The sequence below is a fragment of the Taudactylus pleione genome, unplaced genomic scaffold, assembly GCF_031769625.1.
Source record: "Taudactylus pleione unplaced genomic scaffold, aTauple2 ptg000199l, whole genome shotgun sequence".
In the NCBI taxonomy this organism is placed as follows: domain Eukaryota; kingdom Metazoa; phylum Chordata; class Amphibia; order Anura; family Myobatrachidae; genus Taudactylus; species Taudactylus pleione.
The window spans coordinates 2,303,521-2,322,218 of record NW_028284601.1 but is presented as its reverse complement, the minus strand read 5'-3'; the positions used below and the strand labels follow the sequence as shown (position 1 = coordinate 2,322,218).

The window sequence follows — 18,698 nt, the reverse complement described above, 5'->3', positions numbered from 1 at the left end:
TAATTATTTTGTCATCCACCACAGTTGTTTTCTGTGGTCTTCCGGGTCTTTTGGTGTTGCTGAGCTCTCCGGTGCGTTTTTTCTTTTTAAGAATGTTCCAAACAGTTGATTTCGCCACACCTAATGTTTTTGCTATCTCTCTAATGGGTTTGTTTTGATATTTCAGCATAATGATGGCTTGCTTCACTGATAGTGACAGCTCTTTGAATCTCATATTGAGAGTCCGACAGCAACTGATTCCAAATGCAAATGTCACACCTAGAATCAACTCCAGACCTTTTACCTGCTTATTTGATAATGAAATAACAAGGGAATAGCCCACACCTGTCCATGAAATAGCTTTTGAGTTGACAGTCTCATTACTTTTGGCCCCTTAAAATGTGGGAGGCACATATAGAAATCGTTGTAATTCCTACACCGTTCACCCAATTTGGATGTAATTACCCTCAAATTAAATCTGAAAGTCTGCAGTTAAAGAACATCTTGTTTGTTTCATTTCAAAACCATTGTGGTGGTGAATAGAGGACAAAATCAGAAAATTCTGTCAATGTCCCAATATTTATGGACCTGACTGTATATATCTTAGATGTAGCAATAATGTACAAATAATCATTATCTGAACTATATATATATTCATGTATAAGAATGAAAGAGAACAGAGTACAGCTGACTATACCAGTGACTTTGGGCACGGCCACATATTGCTACCGATGCTATTACGTTACTTGCTCCAATTTAGAAACTACTGCTCCATAATTTAGGTTGTGTTGCTGTGTAATATTTTACAACATTACTGATCCAGGGAACACCCATCTCATTTTATCAACGGATTTGCAAGGATTACTTAATCTAATAAATACATAAAAAAAATAAGTTTATAATATATCTAAAGTTTAACTCTAGCAGGCAGTGCCATTTTCTGTAGACCTGAATTTATATATGGATGAAAGTGTATGCATCTGTAGCACTTCTATTTAAAACTGTAGTCAATGGGCAATAAAGATACTAATGTACTAATTCATATGTGCTTTGTTCTCAACAGCTCCTGAATCATGAAGGGGGTCTTCCTCTGGATTATCACACTCATCTCGGGTGTAACAGTTGCACAGATGTGCCCCAAAAGATGTTTGTGCCAGAACCTTGCCCCATCCTTGGCAATCCTGTGTGCCAAAACTGGACTCCTGTTTGTACCTTCAGTAATAGACCGGCGGACAGTGGAGCTGAGGCTCACTGACAATTTCATCACAGTGATTCGCAGAAAAGACTTCACCAACATGACCCGACTTCTTCACCTCACACTGTCTAGAAACACCATCAGCCACATCACACCTTACACCTTTGCCGACCTTCGTGGCTTACGGGCCCTACACCTGGACAACAACCGTATACTTTCCATGGGAGATGAGCAGCTCAGAGGACTACAAAACCTGAGACATCTTATCCTCAGCAACAACCAACTCAGCAACATCTCTCCGGGGTCGTTCCAGGATTTTGTGGGCACCTTGGAAGACCTGGACCTCTCTTACAACAATCTGGCTCAGGTCCCCTGGCAGACCATCTCAAAACTGACCAATGTAAATTCTCTGAGCCTTGATCACAACCTGATCGACTTTGTGCCTGGAGGTGTCTTCACTAACCTTCATAAACTGGCTAGGCTGGACATGACATCAAACAAACTGAAGACCATTCCCCCAGATCCTTTATTCCTGCGCATCCCAGTCTATGCCAAGTCGAAAGGGTCACCCCTCTCATCACTTGTCCTGGGGTTTGGGGGAAATCCTTTGCACTGCAATTGTGAACTGCTATGGCTTAGGCGGGTAACTAGGGAGGATGACTTAGAAACCTGTGCATCACCCCCTAATCTTTTAGGGAAATATTTCTGGAGTATAGCGGAAGAAGAATTCATGTGTGACCCTCCTGTGATCACTCACCACTCTTCTCACAATGGGGTCATGGAGGGAGAGGCAGTTATCCTAAAATGCAAAGCTGTTGGTGACCCAGAGCCTTCCATTCACTGGGTGTCACCAGAAGGGAAAGTTTTTTCAAATTCCTCCCGAGCTGTCTCCTATGAGAATGGGACACTCGAGATTTCCATCACTACCATCAGAGACAATGGCTTGTTTACTTGCATTGCCTCAAATACTGCTGGGGATGCCACTGCATCTATAGGGTTGACTGTGAGCCCCCTACCTCACCCTGCCAATGCCAGTCAAAGGGGGTACAGACCAGATAAGGGGCCTTCGGACATCCTCACACAAGCTAAGCCCGGAGCTTCCAATAATGACTCGGTCAGCCACCCAGAGCGAAAGGTGATAACTGCAGAGTTGAGTCACAGTTCGGCTCTCATACAATGGTTTTTAGATCGGAACATACCTGGGATTCGGATGTACCAAATCCAGTACAACAGCTCCATAGATGACAGTCTAATTTACAGGTGAGTTGTACAGGACCAAAGATGGCTGTGCATAGCAAATAGTATTATATACATTACTGTACATACAAATGTCGATCTTCAGATGTATTTCAGTTATTAGCTTGTATGTGTCCTCATGCAACTTTTCACTTATGTACTGCTACATATTTCTGGCTTCTGTGTGTTCCTTTCATCCATGTCTAGTAAGTTTTGGACCTGTTATATACGTACCAGGTCCTGTTCTGGCCCTGACTGCTGCTACTTACTATGAGTAATCTGCTATGGTCTGTCCCATCTGTCTGTTGCACATGTCAGTCTCAGGAAAGACTATAGCGCAGTATATAGATTATATAGATGCTGAGTTGTTTATTCTCGTTGCCCTGGGATACGAGACAACGCTGTTGTGCTCTACCCCTTGTATCCAGATTTGTGTAAATCTAGGTAATGGAAAAAGACACTGGGCCTGATTCAGAGCCGGACGCTCTGAAGGAGAGCTCGCTCTGAATCAGGGAGTTGTTTTTTTTTTTTGGTGCGGCCTCCGGGCCGCTCGCAAAGCTGTGGGTGACCACTCACAGCTATTGCGATCGGCCAGGTGATGGTCGCGATGGTCTCGACCATCGCGACCATCGGGGCTTGCGACGAGACCCTTGCGGTAGGGTTTCGTTCCCGCAAGCCCCAGTGAGCTTCCGGCTCTTAATAGAGCCGGAAGCTCACCACTGATATCACTCATGCATGCGCAGTGGCCAAACATCGACCCGTTCACGAGCGCATAGTGCTTGCGAGCGGGTCTGAATCAGGTCCACAGGGCCTTAATCAGAGGCGGACATACTGCTGATGTTTGTGCAGTAGAGTGATTATTTGCTACTGCGCCGGTGCAAAATGTCCTGAAACCCCAACAGTGCAGGCATAACCCTGAGTGTACGACTCCACACACTTTTGAGTACAGAGTTGCAAGCACTGGAAACAGTTAGACAAGAACATGGGTTCCTGGGAGGTGGCGTGAAGTGAACGCAATAAAAGGCCGTCTCTGGGGCATGTATGGGGAATGTCCAGGATGTGTCAGTGAACGCAGGGCTGCAGCTACAGAGGCCATGATTAGCCAGAGTTCAGAAGGAGACACTGCGGCTGCCCTAGACTGGTGCAAGTGTTGATGGTGGACGCGATGGTGGAGTGTTTGGAACCACTGATGGATGTGCACTGTCCAAGGGCTTTGAAAGTAGGTGTCTCAGGGCTTGCACTGACCAGCGCACACTAATACACAAGGGGGAGGCTGAAACTAGTATTTGCATATTACCGCTGGTCCGCAAAAAATCACAACCATGGCAGCATTAGTGTCAAGCTCTGAATCAGGGAAAGGGTGTAGTATGCCGGCGGTTCAAATCCCAACAGCAGAAGCCCAGCAGAGGTGAAGATCCCTATCGCTAATAAGGTAAGTATAACTAAACCTATTTTCCCCCCTAACCCTCCCTTAGTAGTGCCTAACCTCCACCCCCCCAAGTGCCTAACCCTAACCACCCTCTAAGTGCCTAAACCTAACCCCCCCCTTCCCTGCAGCCTATGCCTAAGTCTCCCGGGGGGGTGTCTAGCCCTTACCTCCCCCCGGGGGAGCCTATCCCTAACCCCCCCTTCAACCAAACACCTAAACCTAACCACCCGAGGGTGTGCCTAACCCTAAGTCCCCCCTGGAGCCCTTAACCTAACCCTTCCCCTCCGCGGCTGTCCTCGCCCAGCTTACCTTCATTCCCTATGCCGGGAGCCCGACACCGGTATTTCGACGCCTGTCATTAGTACCTTGCTGGGATTAGACAGTCAGGAAACCGGCGGTCGGTATTTAGACCGTCAGCTTCCTGACTACATCCCGACAAACAAATCTCTGTATTTAGTCATACTTGCCAACTCTCACTGAAATAGCAGCAATCTCCCTGTCTCCCTGAGGAGTCTAATAATCTCCCTGATTGCACCGTACCCCCATTATGAAGCTGTTATATTAAAAAAGAACAGAAATATACACATTCAAATGGGATCATCAGTATCATTTTCCTGCATTGGTTATAAGGCAGAATGGGGGAGATGTATTATAGCGGCACATAACGTACCGCTTCCTGCTTCGCCACTTTACCGAGGCGAAGCAGGAAGCACTAACAATGAGATGTATAAACATCTCATCGGCCGGAGAGGGGGAGCGTTAACTCCCCCCTCCAGCGCTCCTCGCTACAGACCACAGCGCATCAGCCTAGTGCTGATGCGCTGGGTCTCAGTCCTGGCCGGTTCCTCTGAGCATGTGCGGGATCTCGCAAGTATCGCGAGATCCCCGCGTGCAGCCTGGAGTCAGCAGCAGCCCCAGCAGGGACAGCGCTGTACCTGCTGAGGGGATAGGCTAGTGCCAGGCTGTAGCTGTCGATAGTGAGCTGAACGGTCAGGTGATCTGACCGTTCATACATGCCCTGCCGATCAGCGCTACTATCTTGTAGATAGCAGCGCCGATAATGACAGGCCGGTCATTTACCGCGCAGCCCCCCGATCAAACATCGGGGAAAAGCTGTATCAGTGCACATAACTAACTGCTTCAGGGCTCATGTACATTTGGATGTAAGTGAATTTTATGGCACGCCTCTCAGATGTAGCAGTACACGCCCACTTTACACACACGCTCATAGGTGTAGCTCTTTACAATCTCCCTGAAATGCTTTTTCAAAAGTAGGCAAGTACTGTATGTATTTACTAAATGTTGCAGTAGGGAATGTACAAGCAAATAAATCAAAGTCATCTGAAGGTGAAAAAAGCTTTAACCCTGCAAAGACTGCAGTCTATCAAATATACAGCAACTTAACACATACTCTATTCTCTAATGACTGAACTAGCAACCACACATCAACCAAACATAGGGCCTGATACAGCAACGATTGCTATTGCGATCGCAATAGCGATTAAGCATGCAGTCTCACTGCGAAGATATGCTAATGATTGCAATCGCAATGCCATATGCAGTCTAACATAAGGACGCCCCCTTACCCAGAGCCGGCGCCAACCATTAGGCAGATTTAGGCATCTGCCTAGAGGCGCTGGAGGGAGCCACTCACCGCCCTGCTGTTTTATTGACAGTGGTGTACTAACCATAATGGCCTGCGTAAATTCCGAGCGGTGGCTGTGGCACTTGTAAAGCCAGCCGCGGCTACCGCTATGTCAGACACTGGGACAGAGTGACTGCATACCCTCCAACTATACCGATATAGCCGGTACAGTACCATTTTTTAAAGGTCTGTACCGGCAACAGGGGCTGTACCATTTTGTACCGGTGGGGTACAATCTCCTGAATTCTTTAGCAGTGCTGCTGGGACGCAGGACTACCACAGCGCTGCTGAGTGACAGGCGGCTCCGCTCCGTCCTCCCTGGTAGTCTGTAGTGCAGTCAGCACTGACGCTGATGTAATCACGCCAGCGCCGGTGATCAGAAGTCAGAGCCCAGCCAGTGCCTACTGCCTCTAGCCCCCATGTACAGCCCTGTGGACACGCCCCTTTAAATGTAATCGCGCCCCCTTTTGATCGTGTACCGGGTTTTCTCAATGAAATGTTGGAGGGTATATGACTGTGCTGCGTCAGTGCTGCACTGCACACTGTCTCCTCACTCCCCGGGCCCGCAGCATCTGGCGGGTTCAGGGCAGGCTGCCGCTGCCTGCTTTGTTATCAGTGTGCAGTGCTGCACATTGGTCACCGTCTCCTCACTCATGGTGGCCACACTGTGACCAGAATGCCTGTCGGCTTGCTTCCACTTGTTTACAAGTGAACTGTAATCCCTGTGGTGCTCGCCCCATGGCCTCCTCTATACTTCCCTTTGCTCCTCCTCTCAAAGACCAGGTGCAGGGATGCCGCCCGGGTTGAGAAGAGCCTGAGAAGAGACTCAAGTCACAAGTGTGGGTAAGTGTAAACGTTGTGCACAGTGGTTTTTTTTACATAGTTGTTTTGGGAGGGGGCATTTCACTATTTGATAGTGGTGGGGGTCGGTTGGCAGAAAATTTGCCTAGGGTGCCGCAACACCTGGCACCGGCCCTGCCCTTACCTTACACACATCCGTAATACCTAACAAGACTGCACAACCATTGGTAACATCGAGTACAATCACAGCGTCCATACTTGCACAAGGTCTGACCTTACTCAGGAACTGCGCAGTGAAAGCCCAAGCTGCATATGGCATTGCAATGGCTAATTTATGCACACCACTGCAACGCCGTTCAAACGCACTGGCACGCCTGTGTTTCGCTGACCACCCCCATGTCACCTCCCCCAAACGGTACTCCCTGTCAATCACTCTGCGATGGGTCTGCATAGTCACTGCGATGCATGCGCAGAAAGCGACAAACGGCCGATTGCGTTCGTGATCGCAATAGCGATCCTTGCTGAATCAGTCCCATAGACACTGCTCACACCTACAGTAGGTGAGCTTCTACCAGTTACACAGGAGCAACACTTACCCTTGTCCTACTCTGAGCAAAGCCTCACGCAGGGGTTTGGCAACAACTTGTGTTTAATATCTCACACACCTAGGGCCTGATTTAGCACGGATCGCTATTGTGATCGCAGCTGCGTAATCGCACGCAGTTCTGCTGCGAAAATATGCTAATGTTTGCAACCGCTCAGCCAGCACAGAGACGCCCACTACCGCTTTCTCACGTCCGCATCCCCTCGCAACCCTGCGTATACATCGGTAACATCGAGTAACATCGGCCCCTCGCGCATAATTACAGCAGCCCTGACCTGTCTCAGAAATTGAATGCCTCGTCGCACGCAGAAAGTACTCAAGCTGCGTATGACGTCGCAGTGGCTAATTTATGCACGCCCAGGAAATGGTGTTCAAACAGACAGGCACACCGCGTTCCTCCTACCACTCCCCCGTCACCACCCCCAAACGCTGACGTCCCGTCACTCACTCTGCAATGGCTTTCTATCTGCGTGCGTGGTCGCAGTGCGATAGCAATGCTATCCTGCGCACTGAGGTGCATACGCACGCGCAGTACACACCATCGCCCGATCTGTGTACGCAGTTGCTTTTGCGATCCATGCTGAATCAGGCCCATAATCCTACAACTGCTGAACTCAGCAAGATACAGAATAAATAAATGCAGATGAGTAAGTCAAACAGCAGCAGACAAGTGACCCGAACTCTTTGCATCACAAAACATGTCACACTCTCCTAGCAGTCACACATAATAATAAGTCACATACTTGATTAACTCCAAGCTACTGTATATGTTACAGAGCAAATAAATGTAGGTTATAAGCGTTCCAGAATATACATCTGTGGCGGAATATAACAGGGGTCAAGGGATCGCTCTCAACCATTCAAACAAGTGGTGCAATTATTACTCTGACAAGATAATGAAGTGAGTTTGGGGTGAGGATCTTACTAGTTATTCCAATACAACATGAGAGTTTCTCATTGAGACTTCCATGTAATATACTGTCTAAAAGTGAGGCAATTACTGTCTATGATGATAGGGTTCTGGGTCACCTAAACCACCCCCGCACTACCCCATGGTTTCTCTGATATATAGACCCTGCTGGGAGACATGTCCTGGCAGGGCCGGACTCACCATCGGGCACTTCTGGCAAATGCCAGAAGGGCCGATAGCCTCAGGGCCGGCTCGAGGAGGGCGAAGTGCCCCCACTGTTCACCCCACCCCGCAGGATACAAGCAGGCCCGCTGAGAGCCGTGGCGGGCCCGGGTAATAGGGGGCGTGGCCTAATCGCGGGAGGCGTGGCCATGCCCCCTTCATGAAAAAAAAAAAGATTTGCAGCGCCGCTACTCGGCGCTGCGAGCTGGGGAGGGGTGCGCTCTGGGCCCCCTCAGCCCTGCTCAAAGCCAGGGGGGCGCGATCAGTGTGATTGCTCCCCCCCACAGGCATAGGAGACTGCTGTGGCTGCTGCTCAGCACACGCTGTGAGCTAGGCTGCTGTGAGGGAGGGGGAGCGGCGCCGGACCCGAGCCCACGCCGGGCCCCTCAGGTAGCCCGGGGCCCTGGCAATCTGTACCCGCTCCCCCCCCCTCTCGGCGCCCCTGGATACAAGTTATGTGTCCAGATAGAGGGAAGGGCACACCCCCTTCTCGAGCGGCTGCGCTTATGGCGTGCGCACAGTGCGAACTGCCAGGGCTGAACTGCAGCCCCAGTCAACCCCTGTGTCATGTGCTGATTTTAAGGATGTGGGACGCATCTTCAGGTATCCTCCAGACAGTGGCGTAACAAGGGTATTTGGAGCCCAGGGCAAATTTGAAAAGGGACCCCCCCCTCATCACCCCGATATGTGCGGGAAAAAATGGGCGTGGTCACTTAAAAATGGGGCGTGTCAACATGACACACCCCTTTATTTTCACGCTGAACATTCCTATCCATATGCACCTTAACCCCAATAGTACCCCTTATACAGTACCCCCAGTATGCAGTTGTGGTCCCTCTTATACAGGCCCATAGTAGTGCCCCTTATACAGTATCCCCAGTAGTGGTCCCCCTTATACAGCCCCCAATTAGTTCCCCTTACTCAGTGCCCCCAAATGCAGTGCCCTATGTAGTGTTCCCAGTAGTGGTATCCCCTTATGCAGTGCCCTTTATATAGTGCCCCCAGTAGTAGTCCCCCCCCCTATGCAGTGCCCTTTATATAGTGCTCCCAGCAGTAGTCCCCCCCATGCAGTTTTCCCAGTAGTGGTCCCTCTTATGCAGGCACCCAGTAGTGATCCCCCCTATCTAGTGCCCCCTGTAGTGGTCCCCCCAGTGCAGTGCCCCTAGCAGTAAGCCCCTTATATAGTGCCCCCAGCAGTAGTACCCCCCCTCCCATGCAGTGCCCCCAGTAGTGGTCCCCCTGATGCAGGCCCCCAGTAGTGACCCCCCCTATCCAGTGGTCCCTGTAGTGGTCCTTCCTGTTATTGCCCCCAGTAGTGGTCCCCCCAGTGCAGTGCCCCTAGTAGTAGGCCCCTTTTATAATGCCCCCAGTAGTAGTCCCCCCCCCTCCCATGCAGTGCCCCCAGTAGTGGTCCCCCTGATGCAGGCCCCCAGTAGTGATCCCCCCTATCCAGTGCCCCCTGTAGTGGTCCTTCCTATTATTGCTCCCAGTTGTGGTCCCCCCAGTGCAGTGCCCCTAGTAGTAGGCCCCTTTGATAATGCCCCCAGTAGTGGTCCCCAGTTGAGGTTCCCCCTCCCGATTAAGTGCCCCCAGTAATAGCCCCCCCAGTAGAGGTCCTCCCAATAATGGTGCCCCCAGTAATAGCCCCCCCCCAGTATTGGTCCTCCCAATAATGGTGCCCCCAGTAGTAGCCACCCCCTCCCCCGTTGTGCCCCCAAGTAGTGCAGGCAGGTTTTAAAAAAAATAAAATAAAATTATACTTACCTGAATCCACGCTGCTGCTGCTCCGGTCCGCGACACCACTCCCGCCGCCGACCGCCAGTCCTCCCGGGCTGGCGCGCTCAGCATTATGGGACAGACGTCATGATGTCATGACGTCTGTCCCATTACCCACTGCAGGAGCCGGACGGAAGCCTGGCTCTTGCAGTGGGTGCTGCAGCAGTCAATGAGAGTCTAGCTGACTCTCATTGGCTGCTGTTTAACACATGCATCGCCGCCAGCGCTGGCGGCGATGCGTGTGTTATGCACAGCCTGAGCCCGCCTCCTGGCGCTATTGGGCAAGCGCTCAGGGGGAGGGAACGGGCTCAGGTGTGCAGCACAGGACCGGCGCTGGAAGCCTAGCGCCGGTCCTGTGTACATGTGTAGTGCTGACCGCACTCAGGGCCTGATTCAGAGCCGCTCGTAAGCGGCCACTCGTTCGCTCCGAGCGATGTTCGCACATCTGCGCATGCGTATGGGTCGTAATGCGCATGCGCCAACCAGTCAGTGCGGTCGGAAATCGTGTGTACGAAAAATTGCGAGTGCCTGCTAATTTGAGTGACAGGATGAGGCGTTTGTGGGTGGTAACAGGGGAAGGTGCTTGAAAACGGGGAGTGGAGATCCGAACGCAGGCGTGCCAAACTGTCAAAACGGGCGTTTTAAGGGTGTGCATAATTAACAAAGCAGCGTCATCGACCACGTCACTTGGTTGTTTCTTAGCCTGAACTGTTCGCATGATTGCGGTAGGAAAATCCAACCACAAGCACTGCAAGCAGTTCAGACGCCTTTCGATGTACTCGATTAATCTAATAAATAGCGGAGATGACGTATGATGCGAGCAGCCAGGGGGCTCAATTTAAATAGCCGGCCCCTTTTTCTGAACGAGCGAACGCAATTAGCGTCCGGCTCTGAATCAGGCCCTCACTGCGGTCGGCGCTACACTGGTGGCTAACTAGGGTGGGCCGGACCGTGGCCGGCGGTGCCCCCTTGCGCCGCAGGTCCCACTGGGCCCAGGGCACGCACCCTGCCCAACCCCCCCTAGTTACGCCACTGCCTCCAGACAACCTTCCATCGAGGTACAGCTGTCACCATGCCAGCAAGTGTGGTGCTTCCACGGCCATGCTCCCTGTGCCGAAACAATTTACAGTCAAAACCCAAATTTACTAATCAGCGTATTTGACTATTTACATTTGGTGGTGAGACTCACCAATTTCTGACGTGTGGAGATCAGTCGGATTTGCTCCGTTTACAATAGACTCTGCTGTCATATCAAAGCATGAATTTACTGACAGCAGTGGATTCAAAGCACTGCACGGATTAGTATGATCTGTGCAGGCTTTGGTGTTTAAAGGAATAAAGGGTTAGTATAAAAAATGGTGTGGGGGCCCCCCAAAAAAGAGCATAGCCAGCCCCTGAACTCTGAGCCCGGTCTGGTACTGGAGAATCGGAGGACAACCTGGTGTGGAGTCCACTCTATTTTCCATAACCAGCACTGGGCTGAACCAACCAGGGAGCTTACACTATAGCAGGGAGACACATAGCATAGGGTCCCCCTGCCTTAAAGTAAAACCCAGGTCCAAATGCAGGAAGGGGGAGGGGGTTCCATATATACATATATATGTATATATATATATACACAGTATATACATAAATATATATATGTATGAACACTGAGTGTGCATGTGTATATTGTGTATATATATATATATATATATATATATACAGTATATATGTGAGACACATACAGCATACATACATACATACACACACAGCATACTTCCAAACACACACACACACGCGCAGAGCATATACTGTATACACATAACATACCCACACCCTAGGTGCCGGGCTGCTGCTGTTGGGCGCTGTGATCCTCATCTTTCTCGATCCCTCTGGGAGAGCTGTGATTGTGGTGTGTTGCCCGACCACTGCCGGTTCAGCTGTCAGCGCTTCCGTGTCAGAGTGTATGAAAGCCATCTAACGCAAAAGCGCTGATAGCTGAACAGGCTTCATTTAATATTGTTCTTTACCAGTGCTTAAAGTGGTGGAACTCCCCCCACCCCCGATGCTTTTTCCATAAAGGGACAGTGCGTGCCATTGGAGCGCGGCGGAAAAATGGCCATAGTCTCAAAATAAAGGGGCGTGGTCACATAATAGTATTCCCAATTCAAATTACACTACACAGTAGCACAATCTTATTCACATTACATTGCACATAGTGCCCCTGATTCACATTACACCACATAATAGTGTCCCTTATTCATGTTAAGACACACAGCAGTGCCCCTTTTACACAATGCACACAGTAATAGTGCCCCTAATGCACATACTGCCCACAGAAGTAGTGCCCTTATACAATGCCCACAGCAGCAGTGCCCCTTACACGTAATGCATACAGCAGTGGTGCCCATTATGCAATTCCCACTGTAGTGGTGCCCCTTATACAATGCCCACAGCAGTAGTTCCCCTTACACATAACGCCAACAGCAGTAGCGCCCCTTATGCAATGTCCACTGTAGTGGTGCCCCTTATGCAGTGCCTCCAGTAGTGGTGCCCCTTATGTAGTGATCCCAGTAGTGGTGCCCCTTATTCAGTGCCCACAGTGGCAGTGCCCCTTATGCAGTGCTCCCAGTAGTAGTGCACCTTATGTAGTGCCCACAGTGGTAGTGCCCCTTATGCAGAACCCCCCTATGCAATGCCCCCAGTTGTAATGCCTCTGTATTAATGCTCCCTGTAGTAGTGCCCCCAATTGTAAGTGCCCCCAGTGGTAATGCCCACAGTAGTATTGCCACCTGCATTAATGCCCCCTTAAGTAAGGCCCCCAATAGTGACCCCCTGTAGAAGTAATGCCCCCTGTAGTAATGCCCTCAATAAAAATGTCCCCTTCAGTAATGCCCCCAGTGGTAATGCCCCCTGCAGTAATACCCACAATAGTAATGCCCCCTTCAGAAGTAATGCCCCCTGCACACACACAAAAACAGTCACAATACTTACCTTAAGCCCCGCTCCTGCATCTGCAGCTGTCCGACAGTTTGCTCCTTGGAACTATGGGAGAGACGTCAAGAGCCCCTATGTCCGGCAGAAGGAGCTGGACAGGAACGGTGGGATCCAAAAGGATCCCTCATCGCAACCCGGACCTTATTCCCATAGGGAAGGAGCGGGTTGCGATGCCGGAGCAGGAGCATTTGCCACCTGAAGATGGCGAATGCTCTAGCAGTCAAGCTCGAAAATATTATATTTTCAGAGTCTGATGAATTCTGTCCCCATACTAGTGTATGGGGACAGCGGGCCATTACGCAAGAGGAAGGTAAGTAGGAGATATCTGTGATACTAGTGTATGGGGACAGCGGGCTATTCCGCAAGAGGAAGGTAAGTAGGAGATATCTGTGATACTAGTTTATGGGGACAGCGGGCCATTCCGCCTGAGGAAGGTAAGCAGGAGATATCTGTGATATTTCCTGCTTTACCTTCTTGATGAATGGCTCAATAACTTAATTTTTACAATTGCAGGTAAAAATGTGCATTTTCACCTGCTTTTGTGAAAATTAAGTGATAATGAATAGACCCCATAGACACTATTCTCTCCTGGCTGTACTCTAGTCATAGAATCACCAAAACACAGACACTACTCTCTCCTGGCTCTACTCTTGGGGAAGGGGCAGGTCAGCTGGGGACAGGGTGAGGGGGCCCCTATGTGTGGGGACCCCGGGACGACCGCCCCTGTCGCCCTCCCTATAATCCGGTACTCTAGTCATAGAATCACCAAACACAGACACTACTCTCTCCTGGCTGAATTCCAGTCAGAGACACTAAACACAGACACTACTCTCTCCTGGCTGCACTCTAGTCATAGAATCACCAAACACAGACACTACTCTCTCCTGGCTGTACTCTAGTCATAGAATCACCAAACACAGACACTACTTTCTCCTGGCTGAATTCCAGCCAGAGACACTAAACACAGACACTACTCTCTCCTGGCTGTACTCTAGTCATATAATCACCAAACACAGACACTACTCTCTCCTTGCTGTACTCTAATCATAGAATCACCAAACACAGACACTACTCTCTCCTGGCTGTACTCTAGTCATATAATCACCAAACACAGACACTACTCTCTCCTGGCTGAATTCTAGTCAGAGACACTAAACACAGACACTACTCTCTCCTGGCTGTACTCTAGTCATAGCATCACCATACACAGACACTACTCTCTCCTTGCTGTACTCTAATCATAGAATCACCAAACATAGACACTACTCTCTCCTGGCTGAATTCCAGTCAGAGACACTAAACACAGACACTACTCTGTCCTGGCTGTACTCTAGTCATAGAATCACCAAACACAGACACTACTCTCTCCTGGCTGTACTCTAGTCACAGAATCACCAAACACAGACACTACTCTCTCCTGGCTCTACTCTAGTCATAGAATCACCAAACACAGACACTACTCTCTCCTGGCTGTACTCTAGTCATGGAATCACCAAACACAGACATTACTCTCTCCTGGCTGTACTCTAGTCATAGAATCACCAAACACAGACTCTACTCTCTCCTGGCTGTACTCAGGTCATGAATTCACCAAACACAGACATTACTCTCTCCTGGCTGTACTCTAGTCATGGAATCACCAAACATAGACATTACTCTCTCCTGGCTGTACTCTAGACATAGAATCACCAAACACAGACACTACTCTCTCCTGGCTGTACTCTAGTCATGGAATCACCAAACACAGACACTACTCTCTCCTGGCTGTACTCAGGTCATGAATTCACCAAACACAGACATTACTCTCTCCTGGCTGTACTCTAGTCATAGAATCACCAAACACAGACACTACTCTCTCTTGGCTATAGTCTAGTCATAGCATCACCAAACACAGACACTACTCTCTCTTGGCTGTACTCTAGTCATGGAATCACCAAACATAGACATTACTTTCTCCTGGCTGAATTCCAGTCAGAGACACCAAACACAGACAATACTCCCTCCTTGCTAAATTCCATTAACTGAGATGCCGAACGCAGACAATGCTCTCTCCTGAGAGAACTCCAGTCAGAGACACCAAACACAGTCACTACTCTCTCCTGTCTGCACTCTAATCATCTAGCCACCAAAGAGAGTGGGCCTGATTCAGAGCCGCTCGTAAGCGGCTGCTAGCTCGCTCCGAGCGATATTCGCACATCTGCGCATGCGTATGGGTCGTACTGCGCATGCGCCAACCAGTCATTGCGGTTGGAAATTGTGTGCTCGCAAAACAGCGAGGGCCTGCTAATTTGAGTGACAGAATGAGGCGTTTGTGGGTGATAACAGGGGAAGGTGCTTGAAAACGGGGAGTGGAGATCCGAACGCAGGCGTGCCAAACGGTCAAAATGGGCGTTTAATGGGTGTGCATAATTAACAAAGCAGCGTCAACGACCACATCACTTGGTTGTCTTTTAGCCTGAACTGCTCGCAGTGATTGCGGGAAGTAAAACCTGCCACAAGCACTGCGAGCAGTTCAGACGCCTTTCGATGTACTCGATTAATCTAATAAATAGCGGAGATGACGTATGATGCGAACGGCCAGGGGGCGTCTTTACAAAATAGCGAGCGCATGTTTAGTTTGCTCGCTCAGACATAGAGGCGTCAACAGACCGCAATGAGCGAGCGCTCAATTTAAATAGCCGGACCCTTTTTCTGAAAGACCGTTCGCAAATAGCGTCCGGCTCTGAATCAGGCCCTGTGTTCTATCCTTGCAGTGCTTTAGTCATAGAGCCACCAAACACAGACACTACTCTCTCCTGAGAGAACTCCAGTCAGATACACCAAACACAGACACTACTCTCTCCTGGCTGTACTCTAATCATAAAGCCACCAAACACAGACACTACTCTCTCCTGAGAGAACTCCAGTCAGATACACCAAACCTCTCTCCTGAGAGTACCTCAGTCACAGGGACAGCAAGCACAGATACTACAGTATTATCTCCTGGCTGAACTCCAGTCTCAGACACCAAACACAGACACCACTTTCTCCTAAGAGAATCCCAGTCACAGACACCAAACACAGACACTACTCTCTCCTGGCTGAACTCCAGAAAGAGACACCAAACACAGACACTACTCTCTCCTGACTAAACTCCAGTAACTGAGATAGAAAATGCTGGCTGAACTCCATTCAGAGACAACAAACATAAATACTATTCTATCCTTGCTGTAATCCCGTCACAGAGCCACCAAACACAGACACTACTCTCTCCTGGCTGAACTCCAGTAAGAGACACCAAACACAGACACTACTCTCTCCTGGCTAAACTCCAGTAACTGAGATGGCAAACGTAGGCGTTACTCTCTCCTGGCTGAACTCCAGTCAGAGACAACAAAAATAAATACTATTCTATCCTTGCTGTAATCTCGTCACAGAGCCACCAAACGCAGACACTACTCTCTCCTGAAAGAACTCCAGTCAGAGACACCAAACACAGGGCCTGATTCAGCTTCAGACGGAATTGCAAAGCTGCTCGCAAGCATCTTTGCAATTCCATCTGTGATTATGTGGTAATGCAGCAGGAGGCATCACGCCTCCTGCTGCATTACGTATCCGAGCTGTATTGTCCAACACAGCATCGGATACTTTGCGGGACATCGGCCGACTAAGATGACCCATGGGGTCACGCAGCCGGCCGCCGCAGTTAAGCTGAAGAAGCCAGGAGATCTCCATCAGCTGACGTAGATCCTGGCTTCTTCCCTCCCTCCCAACGGCAGCGATACACGTATGCATCGCAGTGCGCGTGCTCGAGCTAGCTATTGCAATGGGAACTGTGTTTGCAGAGGCTACGCAGGCCCAGAGCAGAGTGATTGCCATGAAGTGCCGTTTGTGGGTGGTGACGAGAGGGACGCAGGCATTTCAACGCCATTGCAAGGGCGTGCATAAACTATCCACTGCGTGGCCTTAAGCAGCCAAAACACTGATAGCGTGTGGGGATGTTTGCAATTTCTGAGTAAGGTCAGGGCTTGTGCTAGTGTGCATATGGGTCCGATGTTACTCGATGTTACCGATTTTTCAGCTTATCAGGAATCTCCGCGTGCTCAGGACCTATTCTGCGAGTGTGAAGAATGGGTCCTGCTAAAACGCACACAAGCCCTTGAATGCCTCTGCCTGACTGACAGGAAAAGGCATTTAAGGAGTGGTGTGGGGGCGGCCGGCATTCCCGGAAACGGGGTGTGTCCATCCCGTTTTACAGGAGTGGCCAGCCCAGGGAATGCGTGGATGTACGCAGTCTGCTGGGCTTGCAAGCCGGCCAGCCTGCGTAAGCTGAGGCTTACTCAGCTGGCCAGCTGCCTGGCGCCGTCCACCATCGTGACCATCGACCACCGATGGTCGCAGTGCTGGGATTGCAAATGCAGCGGGGGGTGTCATACACCTCCTGCTGCATTTGCATTATTGCAAGGATCGCAATTGCAAAGCTGCCTGCCTTGCTGAATCAGGCCCACACACACTACTCTCTACTAGCTAAAATCAAGTCACAGAGACTAGACACTATTCTCGTCTTGATGAAGGGCTTGATTCATTGCGGATCGCTATTGCGATTACAATAATGCACGCAGTCCCAGTGCTAATGTTTGCAATCGCAGTGCCATCGCAGCCTAACATAAGGGCGCCCACTTACCCTTTCTCACATCCGTAATGCGTTGCAAGTCTGTGAAATCATCGGGAACATTGAGTACCATCGCAGCCTCACGCATACTTGCACAAGGTCTGACCTTACTCAGAAATTGCTAACTTCATCGCACGTACTGAAAGCCCAAGCTGCGCATGGCATCGTAGTAGGTAATTTATGCACGCCCCTGTAACGGCGTTCAAAAGCACAGGCATGACTGCATTTTGCCGACCACCCCCCATAACCCCCCCCCCAAATGGTCACTTCCTATCAATCACTCTGCAATGGGTCTGCGTAGTCACTGCTGCTGGACAGGCAGCCATACTCCATCTGCGCCAGGTCTGACCAGTCGCAGACTCAGCAGCTCTGATGACACGCAGAGAGCTCTCATGCTGCTAAAGAGATCGTAATGCCTCGTTTATGCACGCCCATGAAATGGCGTGTAAACGGTCAGACGCACCTGCGTCTACCTAACCCACCCCTCCTGTTACCTCCCCCAAACACTGGCTACCTGTCAGTCACTTTGCGAGTGGGTAGTCTGTGCGTACATAATCGCAATGCAATCACTGAACATGCGCAGTACGGCGTTCACACATGCGCATTAGCAAACAATCGTTCCATCTGCGTAAATATCACCATTGCGTCCGTCTCTAAATAGGGGAACACAGGTAGTACTCTCACAGCTAATCTCCAAACACATACTGTAGACACCAAACACAGGGCCTGATTCAGAGCTGAACGCTCTGACCAGAGCGCTCGCTCTGAATCAGGGCCCTCCTATCTTTTTTTGGAGCGTCCTCATGGACGCTCGCATAGCTGTGGGTTACCACCCACATGCTATAGCGAGCGTCCATGATGATGGTCGCAATGGTCTTGACCATCGCGACCATCGGGCTTGCGACGGAGACCCTGCGGTAGGGTCTCGCTGCCGCAAGCCCTGGAGTGATTTTGGCTCTATCAGAGCCAAAATCACTCCTACTGACATCACTAGTGATGTCAGTGGGGCCAGCTTGAGACAGTAGGCGTTCCCATGGGAACGCCTCCGTCTGGCAGGCACGCCCCCGGCACGCCCACCAAAGGGGGCGTGCTGTCAATCAACATCGACAGCACGCCCCCTTTGGTGCGAGACCCGGAGCGATGGTGAGCCCATCGCTCACCGGGTCTCGCGCATCCGCACAACGGAGCTCCCTCCGTCATGCGCATGCGCAGTGGGGAACATCGACCTGCTTGCGAGCGTCCTGCCACTCGCGAGCGGGTCTGAATGACCC

At 50.4% G+C, this 18,698-nt stretch overlaps 1 protein-coding gene across 1 annotated transcript in view; it reads left to right on the top strand.

The window, feature by feature from the left end:
- Nucleotides 1–18,698, top strand: part of LOC148518693 (leucine-rich repeat and fibronectin type III domain-containing protein 1-like protein) — a 76,380-nt gene that overhangs the window by 13,518 nt on the left and 44,164 nt on the right. Inside the window, exon 2 of the mRNA XM_088477146.1 lies at nt 1,043–2,434. Coding sequence (XP_088333272.1) covers nt 1,053–2,434 — 1,382 coding nt within the window. The 5' untranslated portion in view covers nt 1,043–1,052. The remainder of the gene's footprint in view (nt 1–1,042; nt 2,435–18,698) is intronic.